Raw genomic sequence first — 18,323 nt, forward strand, 5'->3', positions numbered from 1 at the left:
ATTTTACAGATTTCTTTGTACAGATATATATATATTTATAAAGGATCTAACATAAATAAAAATGTTCGTTCTTGCTAACCAGTGTCCTGGCCCGTAACCTAACCACGCTCAAAAATGTAAACATTATTGCCCAAAAATGTACAACGCACACCCATAATATGGGATCAGATACTCTAGATAAATTGTAAGCAAATAGGTAACAGTGCTAGACTCGCCATCCATAAATCATATATTAAGAAAATAAATATATTTTAACAGAATCATCCTTTTTGTACACTAAAAAACACAGGAATGTTAAGAAATTAAATGTATTTGTATGGAGGAAACCCCACTGTAGGGTCCAGTTTCAAGTTTCAGAACACCATTGGGACTGGAAACAAGGCAGAAATAAGAACTCAATTGGCAACCATCTCTGCATTGAATTTTTAGGAATTATTTATATTACAGCATAGTTGTGTATTCTTTTCAGTGGCATTCTGGCCATTATGTGAGAGAATTTCCAGTGTCTTGTTAACTCGCACCTTGAGATCTTGATATATATAAATATATTACACAGACAATGCACTGAAAGTGTAACAAAGTTACATCAATTTGCCCATAAAGATAAGTGCAATAACTAGATGCCATGTATCTGTGCAGCTGTATGTGTTTACCTGTTTTCTTGTTTACTTATATGCTGGGGGGAGATGTTTTATTTGTTTTATTTGTGCTGTGTTTGTGAGTTGTGATCTGATGTGTTGGTGGGCTCACTGTATATGCTTGTTTCTATTCGTATGTTTGCTGTTAATAATTGTGAGCATATGTGGTGTATGTTGCTGTGACTACAGTGGTGCTTGGCTAAATGTATATGCATTTGTATACAGTGTTTATATGTGTGTTTGTCGTGGGTCTATGTGTGTGTGTACACTGTCCGCAACGGTAATGCATATGTTTTGTGTTGTCTGAGATTGTGTGTGTGTGTGGGTGTGAGAGCGAGTGTGTTTGTGTGAGAGAGAGTGTGTTTGTGTGTGCTTACAGCTTGCTGTGTATATAGTGTGTTTGTGTGTGTACATGAACATAGTGTGTGGTGTGTATATATATTTAGTATAATCATTGTGTATGCCAGTTTATTGTGTGTGCTACTATTTTTATGTGCATATTTGTTGGTGTGTGTTGGTGATACAGTATGAGACAGGCCTGAGCATGCTGTGGGCCCGTATCGGCCATTGAAGTGAAGGGCAGGCCCAGTACAGAGCATCTCATTAGAAGCAGAGAGATGCGACTCTGCGGGGAGCTGTATGGAAATGTGCTGCTTTGATTTAATGAGGGTCCGCACACACTGGTGGAACATGAGCTTTAAGCAGGCAAGTCTGCCCAGGGTGCCCGAACTACAGGAATGAAATTGCCAATTCTGATGCTAAGAGCCGGGCTCTCTCCCGCCGAATGGCTGCAGGTAGGAGCTGGAGCACTAAAGAGGCCGCATCTCCGGCACCGGCAACAATGTTTTATGGAGCAGCCGCTTATCTGTCTCTCCTAATGACTTCCCTGAGCGGGTTGTTAGTACCTGACAGCAGGTCTCTATGCGGGGAACTTTCCTCCAATTCTACATTCAAAGGAGGGTCCATCAGAGAACATGATTGGCAATTTTCGTCATAATCTGCACATTATTAGCATCAGAATTGACAGGGCAATAACATCGCTAGTTTGTGCTGCGCTTCTCAAAGTTCAGCCAAGTCCCTGCTGGATCCCTGGCCTGGGAGAGGGAATTGCTGGTACCCAGAGGTGGATTCACAGGAAATCATTCATCAGCCTGGGATCAGCCATTCTAGCTGCCAGGCAGCCCCCATCTCAGCATTCAAGTATTTCCAGATACAGTAAAAGAGATAAAGGTGGATCTGAATGGGGAAGGCAAAGAGGGTCCTCGGCCTACAGAATAAGGCAATCTATACAAAGCAAATACAACATGTATTTTATATCAAGTAAACCATAATAAACCAATGGATTGAACATCATGTAAACCAAAAGAAAGCACAGTGTGCCAAGTCTTGCACTGTAAATTCACTTTTCACTAGCACTGGGCTTGGTCCTTTCCTTGCCGGGGGCTGTTGGGTGAGGGCCTGTTTCCCAGCTGGTAGAAGAGGATTTTGTGTTGGATGTAGAAATACAATTACCGGGGTTTAGGGGGTTCAGTAGAAAAAGTCCCACTCGTCGGCAGGTGGTTGGGTATGACCTGTCCAGTCCTCTCTGCATGGAATGGGTCTTTGCAGGGAGGGGGTGCCCTTTAGGGCTCAGTTATCTTGTCAGGGGGGTCTCCTCTCTCTGATCCGGGGGGGACACTGACGTTTTGCTGAGTACTGCTGCTGAGTAGGGGAGAAAGCTGCTTTCTGATCTTTGGGAGGCCGCAGTGCAAGTGAAATCCGACCCCCTGCTGGCTGAGCCCAGGGCTGAAGCTGTCTGGTTGCTATGACAACTGAGGCAGGAGCAAGGAGAAGAGCCCGGTGCTGAGGCAGCTGCTGCGGCCGCCGCAGCTGCTGCAGCTGCCGCGGTGCTGTTGATCCCAGCCGGGGATTGGTAGAGACCTGGGTGTCTAAAACTGCACAGAAGTTCCGGTCTGGAGTAAGGGTGGGAGAGGGCACGGAAAGTGTCCAGAGGGCGGATGGAGGTAGCAAAGGGGGAAGCGGCCGCAGCAGCAGCACCAGAGGCTGCAGCAGCCGCCGCAGCCGCAGTTACCCCAACGTGGGGATAGTAGTGCAAGGGTACATGGGAGTGAAAGGGGTAAGGCAGACTCCCGGTGGCCGCAGCGTGGGTCATCATGTAAGTGTAGAAGCTCGGATCTGCTGGGTGAGGCCAAGACATGGCCAGGCGTTGCCTCTTGTCCTTCATGCGCCGGTTCTGGAACCAGACCTAGGGCAGAGAATGGCAGGTCAACAGCCGCTCCACATGTGCCCACTTACTGCTCCAACCCGAAACACTTTACTACAACTTCCAGCATCCCCAGTACCCCAAAGCTTTCGAGGTGCTGGAAGTTGCAGCTGCTGGGAATACCCTTTACATAGAGAATGGCAGATACAATACTGGGGACTTCATTGTTTATGCACCTTACTTTCCCTTTACTGGATATTGTTTTAACTTATCCGGATATCAAGAAGTAATCCGCACCAACTGCCCCAGAACCTCTTGGTGGGGAATATTTCCATACCCATGATCACTTTTGGCAGATGAGCAATAAAATTATAAATGCTTCCAATTTAATTTTTCCAAGAGGTTCTGCAGTAGCCAATCGCTTCCCTATATTCTCTTTAGCTCCTGCTGGCCCCGACACAATCAGATACTGACCCAAACAGTTTCAGTCTTATCAGACCTAGAACCACCCAGGACACATGCTTTGCCCAATTTGCCTCTGTTGCTTCAATTTACAGATTTATAACAAGATCATTAATTTGCCATCAAACAAAACACAATTTATTGTCCTCCACACCAGCTTTTCTATATATAATGGACCTTATCTATTCAATAACAGGACATTTAATCTGCATCGACATATTGATCCTTCGTTTAGTCATCTTTGCTTTAAAATTACAACAAAACCTGTGCGAAATGCTGATTTATCAACAGAGATAAAGCACAATTTGCTTAACGAAATACACGTTTTAAATCCAGTTCTTATATGGCCCTTGCGTCTGAACTATACATCCCTGTGCACACTGTTTACAAACCAGCAGTATGGCGTAGATTGTTTTTACTGAAGTCGCTACGCTAAAAAAATAACATAAATGGCATTTTGCGCAATTTTTTTGTGATTTGGCATTGAAAAATACTTTTCCTTTGTTACTGTGCTCATTGCATGGAGATAATTTAAACTGTTGTGCCACGGTCAATAATAAATATGTATGTATCTGTCAATTATCTACTTGGGCGTCAGTTTACAAACAGGACTCAACGCTGAATTAATTGCGAATTGCAAGTGATGTAAGGACATAAGGGGGCAAATTATTACCCTGATATAAATAACTAATATCAGGAGTTCCTTGCAGAAGTATAGTTTGGGCTGTAGACATGAAGGAATCTAGGAAAGGGCCGCTTAATATTTCCAGATTAACTAAAATAAATAACGTAATAAATTATCGACGAAGAGAGTTAAAAACTAATCAGAATGTAATATTGATTTATCAGCCCCCTGTAGTTATGTGAATATTTACATTATGTTCAGCCTGAGCAAACTAGAATAAATATCCACAAAAACCCGGATTTACCAAGAAATCAAAATTTGTGGGTTGAATGTGACTGTTCATAAGATTTAAAGTATATTTTCCTTGGGTACAACGTTTTTCCAATATTTATTGAACCATGTCTGAATGGTTGTTATTCCCCTACCCCTGGGATATGAGCTCTTTCATACCGGCCTATTCACTTTCAGACTTTTTTTCTGTTTAATGGATTTTAGTGTTTCATTTTCGTTGTATTTTGTGGATCTCGTATAAGGAGGGATTTGGTGGCCGAGTCAGTGGATGTGGGCTGTGGGTTATGGTGGGGGTGCCCTTACCTTGATGGTGGTCTCCGGGAGGTTTAGGGCAGCGGCCAATTCGCATCTCCTGGGCCGGGACACGTAATTCTCCCGGTAGAATTCCTTCTCCAGGCGCCCAATCTGCTCCCGGGTAAATGCTGTTCGGTACCGGCGCACCTGATCAGCCGCCGAACTAGAACTCCCGACGGGATTGAGCCCATTCAGGCTGCCTATACCGGACGGCGTTGAGGAGCCGGTGGTGCTGGCCACGGATGATCCACTGTCTGTAACGCACATAACCGGGGGAAAGTGTCAGCTGCAGTGAGCAGCACAAATACATGGGTGCCCCAAGCACAGGGATCCCCCAGGGACTGTTCTTATTATCCCCACAATATAATATACAGTGTATTCAGCTTTGGGCTCCCTTGTTACAGTTACAGCATTTCCCATGGATTCCCATGGCACTAAACTGGCATCTTCTACCCAAATATTGTGCTGGTCCTTAGGTCAGTAGATATGCAATTAAATAGATATACAAAGCCTTCCACAAAGTCACTATATAATAAAATCCCCACAATAATACAGTCATTTCTGTATAATATCTGCCCGTATAGTATAGTAAAATATTGTTTTATATATTTATTTGCCCCATAACAAAGCTTTGCCCTGAAGTTTTTGTACCCAGGTTGTAAACATGTGCTAAACACAACTGCTCGATTCTTTCTCACAATCTACTGCAAATGCTATTGATCCAATGGCTCCAATATCATCGATTATTTTTCTCTGAATCGCTAAATAAATTGTTTAACGTTAAAGGCTAAATCTGGCTTTTACTTTTATCTATCTATATATCTTTCTATCATCTATCTATCTATCATCAGGTGTATAGATATTTTTAGCTAGTTGGTGTATTTTTCTCAGCTAATGTAACAAATACAGATTTCATATATAGTTTGTCCATGTATATATTAACGACCAAATGTCATTTATAGAAGATAATTGAACTTTTTATTTTCAATGTTTTTAATGTAGACATTTTTTTTCCATTCCAAGATAAATGTAAACAATTCCCCTGTGATGTCTATAAGGTCCTTTAACGCTATCGACTAACATTCACCCAAGTGATCAGTAATAACTCCCTTTATGGAAACTGGAAAATATTATAAACTGGTCATTTCCTGTATTTTATAGGGGAATAGAGTGGATTTTTAAAGAATGCATTTTTTAAAAAAAATAATATTAAAACATCCTTGTTACGGCTGGGAAACTAGTTGCAGGTTCTTTGCGCTGCTAAGGAATAATAGTAAATGAGGTACAGGAAGGAGCAGCAATATGAGTCGGGTTCGGGCAGGAAGTGGCTGCTTCAGTTGCAGGCGGGCAGCGCTACAGCCGGGCCAGTATACAGGGCAGGGAACTTACCTTTGCTGCTTTCCTTGAGTTGGTTGCCATTGATACTGCCCGGGGAGCGCAGCCCTGCGCAGCCCACCTCCACATCACTGTTCATATCGGCTTCTTTGGAAACTTCGGGATACTGGCTGAGCTTCTTTCCCCTGTCAGCCCCGGAGATATCGCCGTTACTTTCCTCCGTTGAATGAGAGATGCCGAAGAGAGATTCGATCTCAAACTTGCCCTTGCTGTGGTGCTCCCCTATGGCTCCATGCAGGGAGGAGGAGGTGATCCTGGGGCTGAGGCGGCCGGCGTGGTGAGCATGTTCCAGGGCCTCTAGCACTGCATTCCCAGCTGGGTCGGAGACAGTGGGAAGCCGCTTGCCTGATCCTGGGCTGTGCAAGCCTCTCTCCATGAGAATCATCTCCTTTCTTATCCTTTCCATCATCTCAGCTTTGGAGAGAGAGAGAGAGAAAAAAAAAACTGAAAAAAAAGTGCAGAGGCTGCTGCTGCTGCTGTAGATAGAGATGATGATGATTTGCAGCAGGACCAGCTCACTCTCAGCCTGGCACTGTCTCCCACTATTATCTGTAGGGTGGATTTTTTTTTCTTTCCCCCTTCCTTGATCGTTGCGTAGAAATTGTGGGATGCCAAAGCGATGGAATGACTGGTCAAAATGACCCATACATCCTCCCAGGCAGCAGTGTCATTCATCAAAAACTGGGGCTCGTCATTAAGGTCTGAATGACGCTGTTTGAATAATCATTTATTGTAACAGTTTTATAAGCAAATAAATAGAGGCTCCTGTCAGTGGCTAATGAAGGCGGATTCCTGGCAGACAAATAGGGCCAGGTAGGGAGAGACACAACGAATGGACTGGCCGCTCTCTCTCCCCTCCAGCTACATCTCAGCTCAGCTCCAATCGCTCAGGGGCTCGGCCTCTGGGGTGAAATTGACAGTCTGATTAATAAAATGAGCTGAGCAACGTTTCCCCCTTCATTTAGGGACATCATTAGGCTTCTCATTTCTGTTGTGTTGCCTTTTAGCTCCTAATGATGCTGCTTTCTCTCTGCTTTTTTTTTCTTCCTCTGAGAAATATTGTGAAAAGAATGATCTTTTTATTGACAAAAACAAGAGTTTGCAGTGTGATAATACCCCCTCCCCATTCATTTTATTTTCTATTTTCTTATTTATTAAAGATATGTGCTGCAACTAAGATCACATATACAATATATACACACATAAACATCCTTAGTTCCTTCCCTGCTGCCCCAACTTTACTTATATTTGCCATATACAGAGCAAAATGAGATTCTGAAATACAATAATTTCATGGGACTTGAAGGTCTTGGTCATATGGCCGCTGTTTGTATACACGCACACACACATCTATAAAAATGTATATATACTACTATACTATATTTATACTATATACATATACTTTTCAGACACAAAATGCAACGAAATTGCCTGTTACTTGCATTTGGTTATGAGTTTATCAATAGACTTAAAAACAATATGTAAATACCAAATCAGTATTTTTCAAAATAAATAAAAATTGAATAATAAAAACAATAGCATTTGTAATAAGTAAGGTGACTGTGTGTCCTTGTCCACATTCTCACACACGCAAACACATAAATACACACAATTTCCCTGTTTACCTCCGTTTAGTGATCACATCTGATTTACTTTCGCTGGTTCTGTGTTACAGAATGACACCTTGCCCTATGTTACCATTTGAGAGGAAACCCGTGAATGTTATTTATTAACCCTTGTGTTTTGCGACACTAAATACAGCAAGTCCTGACTTAAATTACCCTCTAAACTGAAATGAACTAATCAGAGGAATTAAGATCGTTTTAATTAGGTTATAGGGTATAAATAAATGCAATTAATTTGCTGCGTTTTCTTTACACAAACACATGACTGTTCTCTTTAGTACCATTAGTGAGGTTGCACTTTTAACCAACAGACCCAATAGCAATTATTAATTTTCTAATTCCAGTTCTTGCCAAACACAGGAGAATCAGCTGCATATATCGGGAATGTGTGCATCTGTTGCAGGTATCTCTAAGTGTCAGCTCATACACACAATACTATGGTGTTAATCGTTTTTACATTGTTCAGCGCCAATATTGTTATACAAAAAGTAGGTCATTTCAGTCAAATTCTTTTTCTATGATTTTAAAACAGGATTTGAAGGAAGACCCCTATCTTACTGCTGTCGTTTGTCGCCCCCTTCTGTTATATCCCGGCATTGCAGCGCAGCCACTAAACAAAACAGGCCGTTTGGTGGTTGATCCTGGGACATTGGGGAACCACTAACATGTAGCACGCTGTGTATTTGTCCCTTTTCCCTTTTCAAGTGTCTAAACTCAGAGATAATAAATTATAGTCTAATGCAAATGCCCTGTGTGTTGAGAAGCTGCTGTGTATGTAACTAAACATAGTGGTGGGGATGGGGACTTTGGGGTTTCATAACATTTGGAAATCCAAATGTTATGTATATCTGAGAGTACAGACAGTCCTATATTGACTATGGTGCCTGCACCCCCTCTATAATGGATCAGGATTTAGGCTGGTGAATGTATCTATATGTACCCATAACTGAGTACTGTACCACGGTTCCATTTACATCATGTTAATTATGTTAACAAATTGCCAGATCTGAGAAGGACTACAAATCCCATCATCCCAAACCAGCCAGATGGAGGGTCAGGGTCAAGTTTCTGCCAGTTCCTACTAACAAGGCATCTATGTAATGGAGAAAGAGCTAATATAGCTAGCAGCCATAGAGCTAAAGATTACACTTGTCCCTTTGGCTGTGTGTGTGTGTGTGTGTGTGTGTGTGTGTGTGTGTGTGTGGGGGGGGGGGAGGGGGGGGACAGGATAGAAGGGTATCAAGGGCCACAGGGGATTAGTGACTGGTGGGCTTGTTATAGACCTTGGAATTAAGTGATTGCTTATTAGCAGCCCATCAATCAGGATCACTGGCTATTCACACAGGGCACAAAAGACTTGTCATGCGATAGAAATCGGGTCAAATTAGAACATAATAATGAGGAATTAAATGGCAGGGGCGATATTCGTCATTCTTCTCACTGTATTTATACATATACAGAACTGTGTCGCTATATACACATCAGTAATTAGCGCAGGTTCTGATTTTGCGTTACATTTGGTCACATTACAAAATGGTTGTTTTCTTTTTTAATCAGGTGGGGTGTTAGCGTCGCTTTGTAATTGGGCAATTGATTGTCACTATAAACATAGTAACTGCTTTAATTATTGGCTGAGACCTGTCTTCTAACCCTGAGAAATAAGGAGGGACGAGAGGAAAGAGCAGAACAAATATCATATCGAGCACTATGTGTTCGCTGTGCAGTATGGCAGCTCCCAGCTCCAGGGGCAAAAGAGATTACCCCAAGTTCTGTATCCCAAGGAATCCTGATTTCACAGCCACATTCAACCGTTTTTACGTTGAAAGGCACTTTAGTTACTTATTATACAAGTCTGAAAAGTGCATTTATGTGAGTTCTGAGACAAATGCTCGTTGGCTTCAAAGGCACAGTGAGGGCCCCAAGCTGAATGTTTATTCCCATGTACAGGTGTAGGAAGGTGTAGCTGTAAAACTCAAGTTTTATTGCAGGTAGTAAAAAGCTTAGAGAACCATGTCCAGTAGCATTTCCTTATTTTCAAAAAAGGTAGAGAATGAGAAAACAATAAATACAATAGTCTTGCAGTTCATACACTTCAGTGCTATGAAATATAAGTTCAGTGTGTGTTTGCTCACCAGTGTAATGTACACGTTGTGTGCACTTGTGTGTCTGGGCTGGAACAGGCTGGATGCTCACTGCCCTTTTGTCCCTGGCTGTTGACTCATGAGAGGAGCCTGCATAATGTCTTGTTTACTCTGCTCAGAGCCACATAAAGCCAAGGCTTAGGGAAAGGAGAGGCCAAAGTGCTGCTTAATTGACCTTATGAATCACATGCAGTTAAAAGACCGTCCTAAAAGGCTCTGGCTCACACGGATTGGAACTATTTATGTTCTATACATCCATTTCTCACCACTTTACATAATGCCCTGCACTCAAAGCGGCTCCCTGTCATTTATGGGGACATACTCAAACTGGCTTCTTTTTATCTTTTGAAAACACATGGAGCCATCTAGCGGTGGCTTAGAGGTGTTGCGCCAGTATATAATACCTGGGTAAACCTACCGTTCAACCACATAATCCCATGCACTTCAGAATATTACAGTAATTAATATGTTATTTATCTTATCATTACACTGGTGTGTATGGGAAGTGCATATCTGCGTGTGTTTTTGTGAGTATGTGCGTATATAGTTTTTTTTTTCTTTTTTTTCCAAATAAAATTCAGACACTGACCACAAAAAATGTGGAATATTTAATACTTAATTTAATATAACAAGGCACCTGCATTTATTTAAAATACCAGCTAATACAGCCAGTCACCAAAACTTCAGTATGTTTTCTTTTTCTTTATCGAAACCATTGCAAAGTGTGGATTTTTTTCTGTGCAAAAAAAAGGGGGGGGGGGGGGAAGCCAGAATTTTATTGGATTTTCTCGACCTGCCACTCACAAGGTTAAAGGGAACTAATGGTTATGGCTTCATTCCTGGTACTAGAAATGAAATGATGCTCTCTAATAATTAATGCCAGATTGTATTTATATACACATGCCGCACTGTTGAAGACAAATGAAAGGAAGAGTCATCTGATTATTTTAATATTTATTTTATTACTCCAGATTTAATAAATATAACTTTTAACTTACTTTTTTAATTACACAGGCACACATAATGACGACGAGCGGCTCCTTTAATTCCATTTCCCAGGTACGTTTATTGTATGAGTATATTATAACTTGTGATGCTATTTTATATTATGTGTTTGAGTGTGCACCGTGGGTTACACATGTATCTGGCGTGAAAGTGCGTGAAAGTTGCTCATCTTTGGGTTAAATAAATCAGTGCAAAAAGACTTACAAATTGCATTTGTCTTTCTATTAAACGCCTGTGTGTTAGATCGTACGAAATGACACTAGGAAAATTACTTAAATTAATTTGTTACATGTAAAATAACTTAAAAGATTTCTAATTCGACCTGTATTGTACCAGTTTGCTATGTGGGCAGAGAAGGTGAGCCAGGAACCTGTTGCTAATACACAAGGATATCTCAGATTTGTTGATTTGTTAATTAACTTTTGAAATGTACAGAAATTAAAAGAACCATTCCAGTTTTTTTTTTAATTATTTGTTGTAAAATGTAATCATATATTCCCCACATGTCACCACAATATTTTGATGCACTTTAATATTCAGGGAATATTTTTTTTAGCAATTTAACCACAGTAAGAATCTGTGTGTATTGCAAATCTGAACGCTCATATATAAAATATTATAACTAATCTAGGAAATGTATAGTCGTTTGTTATGATGGAATTAGTTTGCTTTACCTTGTTAAATTCATAAAGTTAACTTCGAGATGCAACAATCAAAGCACAATGAAAATATAAACTTGCGACATTATTTGTAGAGAAATAGAAAGCTTTTTAACCCCTTGAAGTTATTAGGCGTCCCCATTGGAGCTGAGGGTACAAAATGCAATCGTAGGTACAGTATTTGGATTTTATAATATTCTTCTGGGTTCGTCCAGATGGGATATTCCTGTCAATTTCCTGTTAGTGAATACAATACTTCTTTAGACGCACAACCTGCTGGAATTCAGTTTAAACTGATCTTCCTTCAAAAAAAAAGGTCGAGTATAAAAGAAAACAATGATGCTGACAATTTTTAGTATGTTTCTGCTCTGTAAATGCTGGGAAAAATGGGGCTAACGTGGATAATATTTCCTCTACAAATATCAGCTTTTTATTTAGCTTCTATAACAGACTCCATTATTTTTGTGACGTTTCATTCAAAATATGGAATATGCCAGCAAAATAAATTTCGGCTAGCAAAGGGCAAGTTACCCCCAGCCTATCCTATTGGCTCCTAGACTACAGTCTGTTTATTAAAAAATCTTATCTTTGAACAGGATATTAGTTGGGGCAGAACAAGAACAAATAGCATTTTATTTCAACTTTGCAGCCCAAAGCTGAATAACAAGCCAGCGCTGACTGCATCGAACATCTCACTCAATAAATCTGAAAAATTCATTAAAAGTCTCTTTGTGCGCATGAGAAATTCATACTTACAGGATCCTGAATCCTCTGCGCATTGCCGGATGGGTACACGGAGAGATCTGATATACACAGGGGGCACTTGTGTGTGTGCAAAGCCTGCTTTCAACGAACATTTTGCATTCTTATATGTATATATTGTGGGAGGCGCACAGTGGCATACTGTGACTGTGGGCAAAGGTATTTGTAAAATAAATATGTATAAAGAGGGACAGACTGGCAAGTACATAAACATTGCTACAGACATACCAACACACTCATACATATGGCGACATAGATAGATAGATGATAGATAGATAGATAGATAGATAGATAGATAGATAGATAGATAGATGATAGATAGATGATAGATAGATAGATAGATAGATAGATAGATAGATAGATAGATAGATGATAGATAGATAGATAGATAGATAGATAGATAGACACATATAATATGGTAGATAGATAGATAGATAGATAGATAGATAGATAGATAGATAGATGATAGATGGATAGATAGATAGATAGATAGATAGATAGATAGATAGATAGATAGATAGATACACAGATATATGGTAGATAGATAGATTTATAAATAAGTATATGTGCCACTGGGGAGGCCTAAATAATATGCGTGTCCGACTGGTTTACAGTTATATATACATTTTTTAGAAAACATTGGTTTATTTTTTAGACAGTTCAAACCTCATACTTTAAACATATAGCTAGATAGAGATATAGATGATAGATAGATAGATAGATAGATAGATAGATAGATAGATAGATTCATACATATATATAGTTGATAGGCTGTATGAAAATGAAATGCAGACAACTATTAGTGATTTATTGCCGCAGACAAAACGACCCCTCACAAAACACATTTGCAGATTATTACTACTAATATTCCCCAGATTATTTATTAACGCACCAAAGTACAACCAACTGCAAAGAAACAGAGTTTCAAAGCACAAGATGATTAGTGGAATTTCTGGTTGAGGGGCTGTAAAGTTCCGGTACCAAAGTAAGAGTTCGGCTGGACTCAGACTGATCCTACCTGCCATATATTTACACATTTCCTTCGCATTTGACTATATTTTAGCCTGTGTTGGAATATCCAGGAAATAGTTTGAAGTGATCGCTGCTCATTATCCGGGCACAGGGGAACCTCAGGCAGAAGAATCCATGGCTCCGGGTTGCACATTTCTCTCGACTGAAGGGGTTAAACAGGAATAACCTTTTCCTGCACCTTCCTTCTGTCGCCTTTGGGTGCAGCTAATAAGCCAATCAGGGCAGGTAATGTGGGGGGACAAGCAAGGTGCACTTGGCAACTTGAATCAATCTAATACATTGGTGTGTAGGGGTCCTGGAATTGGGGGTGGGGGTTGCGTGCAAATGGAGCTTAAACGAAATAAAATGAAAAATAGGTAGAATGAGCCCCCCTTCCACAGAAGGGCAGTGGGTTGATTGCTGAGTGGGTTTAATTTCGCTTTTTTTTCACGTCACGTGACAGAGGGCAGCCAATGGCGAGCCACTTGGCTCCTGCAAACAGATCTGTAAAATGACTCCCCCAGCAGGGCCCCCTCCCAAACAGAGCAGCACAGTTTGTATAAACGTCCCACAATGATCGGAGCTGCTCGGAGGGATAACAATTAGCGCCATGCCCAGCACTGGGTGAAGGGAGGAATGTGCAAGGCTCTGAGCAAACGCACCCAGTGGGAGATGGAAGGCTTGAGAGGAGGAGGAGAGGGACCCTCCAGTAACCAGTGCAGGAATTTCCTCTCCAGCCCCTCGGTGTTTGGGAGCCCCTCCAGCAGGACGGTGCCGGGATTGGCCTATTCTGCCCCAGATCGCTCCGGCTCAGCCCGGGCAGAGGCCACCAAGGAAGGTCCCACTTGCCCCGCTTCGACTGGCCCGTCTGGCCCATCCCTTGGCTATGGATACCACTTCGGCAACGGATACTACAGCTGTCGCATGTCGCATGGGGTCGGGCTACAACAGAACCCCCTGAAATCCTCCAGCCATGCCTCCCTAGGGGGCTTCCCAGTGGAGAAATATATGGACGTGTCTGGCTTGGCCAGTACCAGTGTCCCCAGCAATGAGGTGTCTTCCAGGGCCAAGGAGGTGTCTTACTTCCAGGGCTACACCAACCCCTACCAGCATGTCCCTGGCTACTTGGATATGGTGTCCACCTTTAGCTCTGGGGAGCCCAGACACGAAGCGTACATCTCAATGGAAGGCTACCAGTCATGGACTCTGGCTAATGGCTGGAACGGGCAAGTTTATTGTCCTAAAGACCAGTCCCAAGCCCCACACTTCTGGAAGTCCTCCTTCCCAGGTATGGCCATGGCTGAGCTGGGAGTCTGTGCAGCTATTACTGGGGCCCCATAGTGTCTTGTCTACTTACAGGGCCAAACACACCTACCTGTATGGTGCACTTACCCCTCATTCTAATGCCTAACTCACATACACACATACTCACATACATGCACATATACACACATACTCACATACATGCACATATACACACATACTCACATACATGCACATATACACACATACTCACATACATGCACATATACACACATACTCACATACATGCACATATACACATATACTCACATACATGCACATACTCACATACATGCACATACACACATACTCACATACATGCACACATACACATATACTCACACACATGCACATATACACATATACTCACATACATGCACATATATTCTCATATACAGGAACACACATCCATATACATTCCCCAACACAAACACACACATATACACTGACCTGCACACAGATAGAAACACACACACATATACAAACATGCAAACACACTTTCGCACAAACACATATGCACATGTACATACAGAGCCTCACATACACATGTACATATATCTGCACAGATCCACATCCAAATATAGTCTCACATATTATATACTTACACACAAAAACTCACCCACATATAAACAGATTCACACTTTCACTATGGTGAAAGTCTACAAGTAATCTAAAGTGATTATACTTGCACACATGTATGCACATACACACACACACACACACACACATATACACACACGTATTCATTAGACACAGACTTAACACAAAGCCCGCACAATTAAATTGTTTATACTTTTATATGTACCCAAAACCAGAAATATAACACACAAAAAAGTGCACTTTAACAACTTTAACACTTGTCCACTTACAGATGCACAGACACCTAAATGCATATATTTCTACAGACAAATGCAGATACAAACACGCCATACAAATATCTAAAAAATATAAAAATACCACACTCACACACCAAACATTAACGTTCTGATGCACAAACACGCATACCCACAACTCTCTCTCTCTCTCTCACACACACACACACACACACACACCAAGGCTAATGTGCGCCTGTACAAAAGCAAGTGCTGTACATTGTGCAGAGGGGCAATAAACAGAAAGAAAGGGAGGCCAATAGAGGGAGAAAGAAGCGAGATCAAGGGCAGAAAGTATTGGCGCACATAAATATAATCAGAAAACTGTCACTTTGTTGTATCCTATGTGTCCTCAAATATTGTAGAGCAACCGTGGGACTAGAAAAAGTTAACCTCCTGGTTAATGCATGTGTGTGTGTCTGTGTGTATGTGTGTGTGTATGTGTGTGTATGTATGTACACAGAATATACAGAAATACACGCTGGGTAGTATATGTGCATGTATGTGAGTACTTCAGTGACAGTTTTCTAACTATATTTATATATGGTTTGGTGTTGATTAAGCTTTACATGAAGGAGTTTGCCATTTTGCCATCAGATTCAGGACAGAATAGCAGTCAATAGCTCAGTTCACCAAGTTTGTGCTTATTGTTTTCTTGCTGACTGCCCCTGCCAGTGTAATTATTAGCACCCCATGTTAGCTCATTATTAGCACCCCATGTTAGCTCATTATTAGCACCCTCCTTAGCTCACTATTAGCACCCCCCTTAGCTCATTATTAGCACCCCTCCTTAGCTCATTATTACCACCCCTCCTTAGCTCATTATTAGCACCCCATGTTAACTCATTATTAGCACCCTCCTTAGCTCACTATTAGCACCCCCCTTAGCTCATTATTAGCACCCCTCCTTAGCTCATTATTACCACCCCTCCTTAGCTCATTATTAGCACCCCATGTTAGCTCATTATTAGCACCCTCCTTAGCTCACTATTAGCACCCCCCTTAGCTCATTATTAGCACCCCTCCTTAGCTCATTATTACCACCCCTCCTTAGCTCATTATTAGCACCCCATGTTAACTCATTATTAGCACCCTCCTTAGCTCACTATTAGCACCCCTCCTTAGCTCATTATTAGCACCCCTCGTTAGCTCATTATTAGCACCCCTCCTTAGCTCATTATTAGCACCCCTCCTTAGCTCATTATTAGCACCCCTCCTTAGCTCATTATTAGCACCCCTCCTTAGCTCATTATTAGCACCCCTCCTTAGCTCATTATTAGCACCCCTCCTTAGCTCATTATTAGCACCCTCCTTAGCTCACTGGGGCAGCTATGGGTATGGGCCCCTGGGTGGCGTTGGTAGCAGCTGAGGGGGCCCCTGGGTGTGGGAGTAGCCCTGCCAGACACAGTGTTAGCGCCGCCGCTCCTAGACAAGTCCAAGTTTATTGCCGCTGTGTTTGCCCCCCCCTGCAGGAGATGTAGCGCTAAACCAGGCGGACATGTGTGTGTACCGGCGCGGCAGGAAGAAGAGGGTGCCCTACACCAAGCTGCAGCTCAAAGAACTGGAAAATGAATATGCAGTTAACAAGTTCATTAACAAGGACAAGAGGAGGAGGATATCGGCCGCCACCAATCTCTCTGAGAGACAGGTCACTATATGGTTCCAGAACAGGAGGGTCAAGGACAAGAAGATCGTCTCCAAACTAAAGGACACCATTTCCTGATCGGCCCTTTTCTATAACCCAAAGGGAAAGCTTGAACCAGCCCAAGTGTTATCATTCTGTGCCATGTGAGATGCGCCCCTCTCCTGTGTTTGTGGGGGCAGCCGACACATCGATCAGTGTGAACCCCTATTGCATAGAACCATTCAATTGTTTTCTTTCTTTCGCTGGTACTAAATTCTGTACAGAACCAAGACCCTCACATAGAATCCTGCGCCTCTTTCCAATCGCCAGGAAACCTTTAATTGCCAGTCAAGGAAATATTTATTCCATGTCTGTAAATGCGGGGGAAATTCTCCTGTAATCTCCAAGCCTCTGCCTAGTGCACAAGTCATCGTATATTTTATATATTTAATGTTTTTTTGCCAGTTATTATACATCAAATCAGAAAGGGAGGTTTGTGCCATTACTCGTCTTACCCAGTTCAGCCCCCCACATTCTGAAATTGGTATTAAATCAAATCTTAAATGAACTCATAAATTTTAAAAACGAAATCAGGCAAAGAATCAGGTAAATACAGGGATCGTTTTGATATTGCTCTTAATTTTATTTCTTTGCAAATAACGGGAATATTCGATGTTCCTAAATATATATGAAGTCGACCTTTCATCTGTTTAGATGGCATTTCTTTAAATTCAAACATTTGGCACTGCAATTCTACGAGAAAATAATATTAAATATTTTTGTATGGATTTAATTATTGTCTAACGAGGAATAATATTTATTTTTGAAAAAAACGGTATCTCTCCAGGTAGGAAAATATACAAGAGTTTGAGCTATGCAATAATTCTTTATCCTGGATGGTAAAGGCCAAGTTTTCACATTCAGTTAAAAAAATGTTATAGTGTTTGGCTTTAGCGTTCTTCACTATTTCCACCGTCCATAAAGTATTATAGAATCGAGCCCCTTTCCTAAAATTAAAAAAAAGTAACTTTTCTGTGGTTTTTCACTATTTTCCAAAGACAAAAGGCTTGTACATTTTTTATTAAAACGTGTTTGTTTTTAAGGATATGTTTTAAAGCACTTGTATTTTTATATGTTTAAATGGAAAAAAATGAATTTTTGTTATAATGGCCTCTATAAAAAAAAAAAAATAACTCCTGGCGTTAATAAAATGTATATGATTGTAATTGCTACGTGTGTGCAATGTGTATCGGCTGTGTGCCTTGGGCTCCGGGGCTTTATACAGCAGCAGCGACTGGGGGGGGGGGGGGGGGGGTTGCACACGTTGCAGGGCACTTATTACAGGAATGCAGCACAGACAAAATGTAGAAACACACACACAGATACACACAGTCACACACACAGACACACACAG

At 41.4% G+C, this 18,323-nt stretch overlaps 2 protein-coding genes across 2 annotated transcripts; one reads left to right on the top strand and one right to left on the bottom strand.

Annotated features, from left to right (window-relative positions):
- Positions 1-1,024: 1,024 nt before the first annotated feature.
- Positions 1,025-6,924, bottom strand: evx2 (even-skipped homeobox 2). The gene is made up of 3 exons (XM_002935678.5): positions 5,903-6,924; positions 4,523-4,767; positions 1,025-2,883 (listed from the first exon to the last, which is right to left on the bottom strand). The coding sequence occupies exons 1-3, from the start codon at positions 6,552-6,554 to the stop codon at positions 2,272-2,274; spliced, it is 1,509 nt and encodes a 502-aa protein (XP_002935724.3). The 5' UTR covers positions 6,555-6,924; the 3' UTR covers positions 1,025-2,271.
- A 6,708-nt stretch (positions 6,925-13,632) lies between these two features.
- On the top strand, positions 13,633-17,826 carry hoxd13 (homeobox D13). Its single transcript, XM_002935677.5, has 2 exons — positions 13,633-14,399; positions 16,758-17,826. Exons 1-2 carry the CDS (start codon positions 13,748-13,750, stop codon positions 17,006-17,008), a joined length of 903 nt encoding a protein of 300 aa, XP_002935723.1. The 5' UTR covers positions 13,633-13,747; the 3' UTR covers positions 17,009-17,826.
- The last annotated feature ends 497 nt before the right edge of the window (positions 17,827-18,323 follow it).

The sequence above is a fragment of the Xenopus tropicalis genome, chromosome 9, assembly GCF_000004195.4.
Source record: "Xenopus tropicalis strain Nigerian chromosome 9, UCB_Xtro_10.0, whole genome shotgun sequence".
NCBI lineage: Eukaryota > Metazoa > Chordata > Amphibia > Anura > Pipidae > Xenopus > Xenopus tropicalis.

What these genes read in the sequence shown, in the direction of transcription:
- evx2 (XM_002935678.5), bottom strand. Translation starts at nt 6,554, where the DNA reads ATGGGTCATTTTGACCAGTCATTCCATCGCTTTGGCATCCCACAATTT. An exon ending in ACTCAAGGAAAGCAGCAAAG is followed by an intron (nt 4,768 to 5,902) that starts GTAAGTTCCCTG and finishes TGTGCGTTACAG; the next exon opens with ACAGTGGATCATCCGTGGCC. An exon ending in TCCCGGAGACCACCATCAAG is followed by an intron (nt 2,884 to 4,522) that starts GTAAGGGCACCC and finishes TCTCTGCCCTAG; the next exon opens with GTCTGGTTCCAGAACCGGCG.
- hoxd13 (XM_002935677.5), top strand. Translation starts at nt 13,748, where the DNA reads ATGTGCAAGGCTCTGAGCAAACGCACCCAGTGGGAGATGGAAGGCTTG. An exon ending in CTGGAAGTCCTCCTTCCCAG is followed by an intron (nt 14,400 to 16,757) that starts GTATGGCCATGG and finishes CCCCCCCTGCAG; the next exon opens with GAGATGTAGCGCTAAACCAG.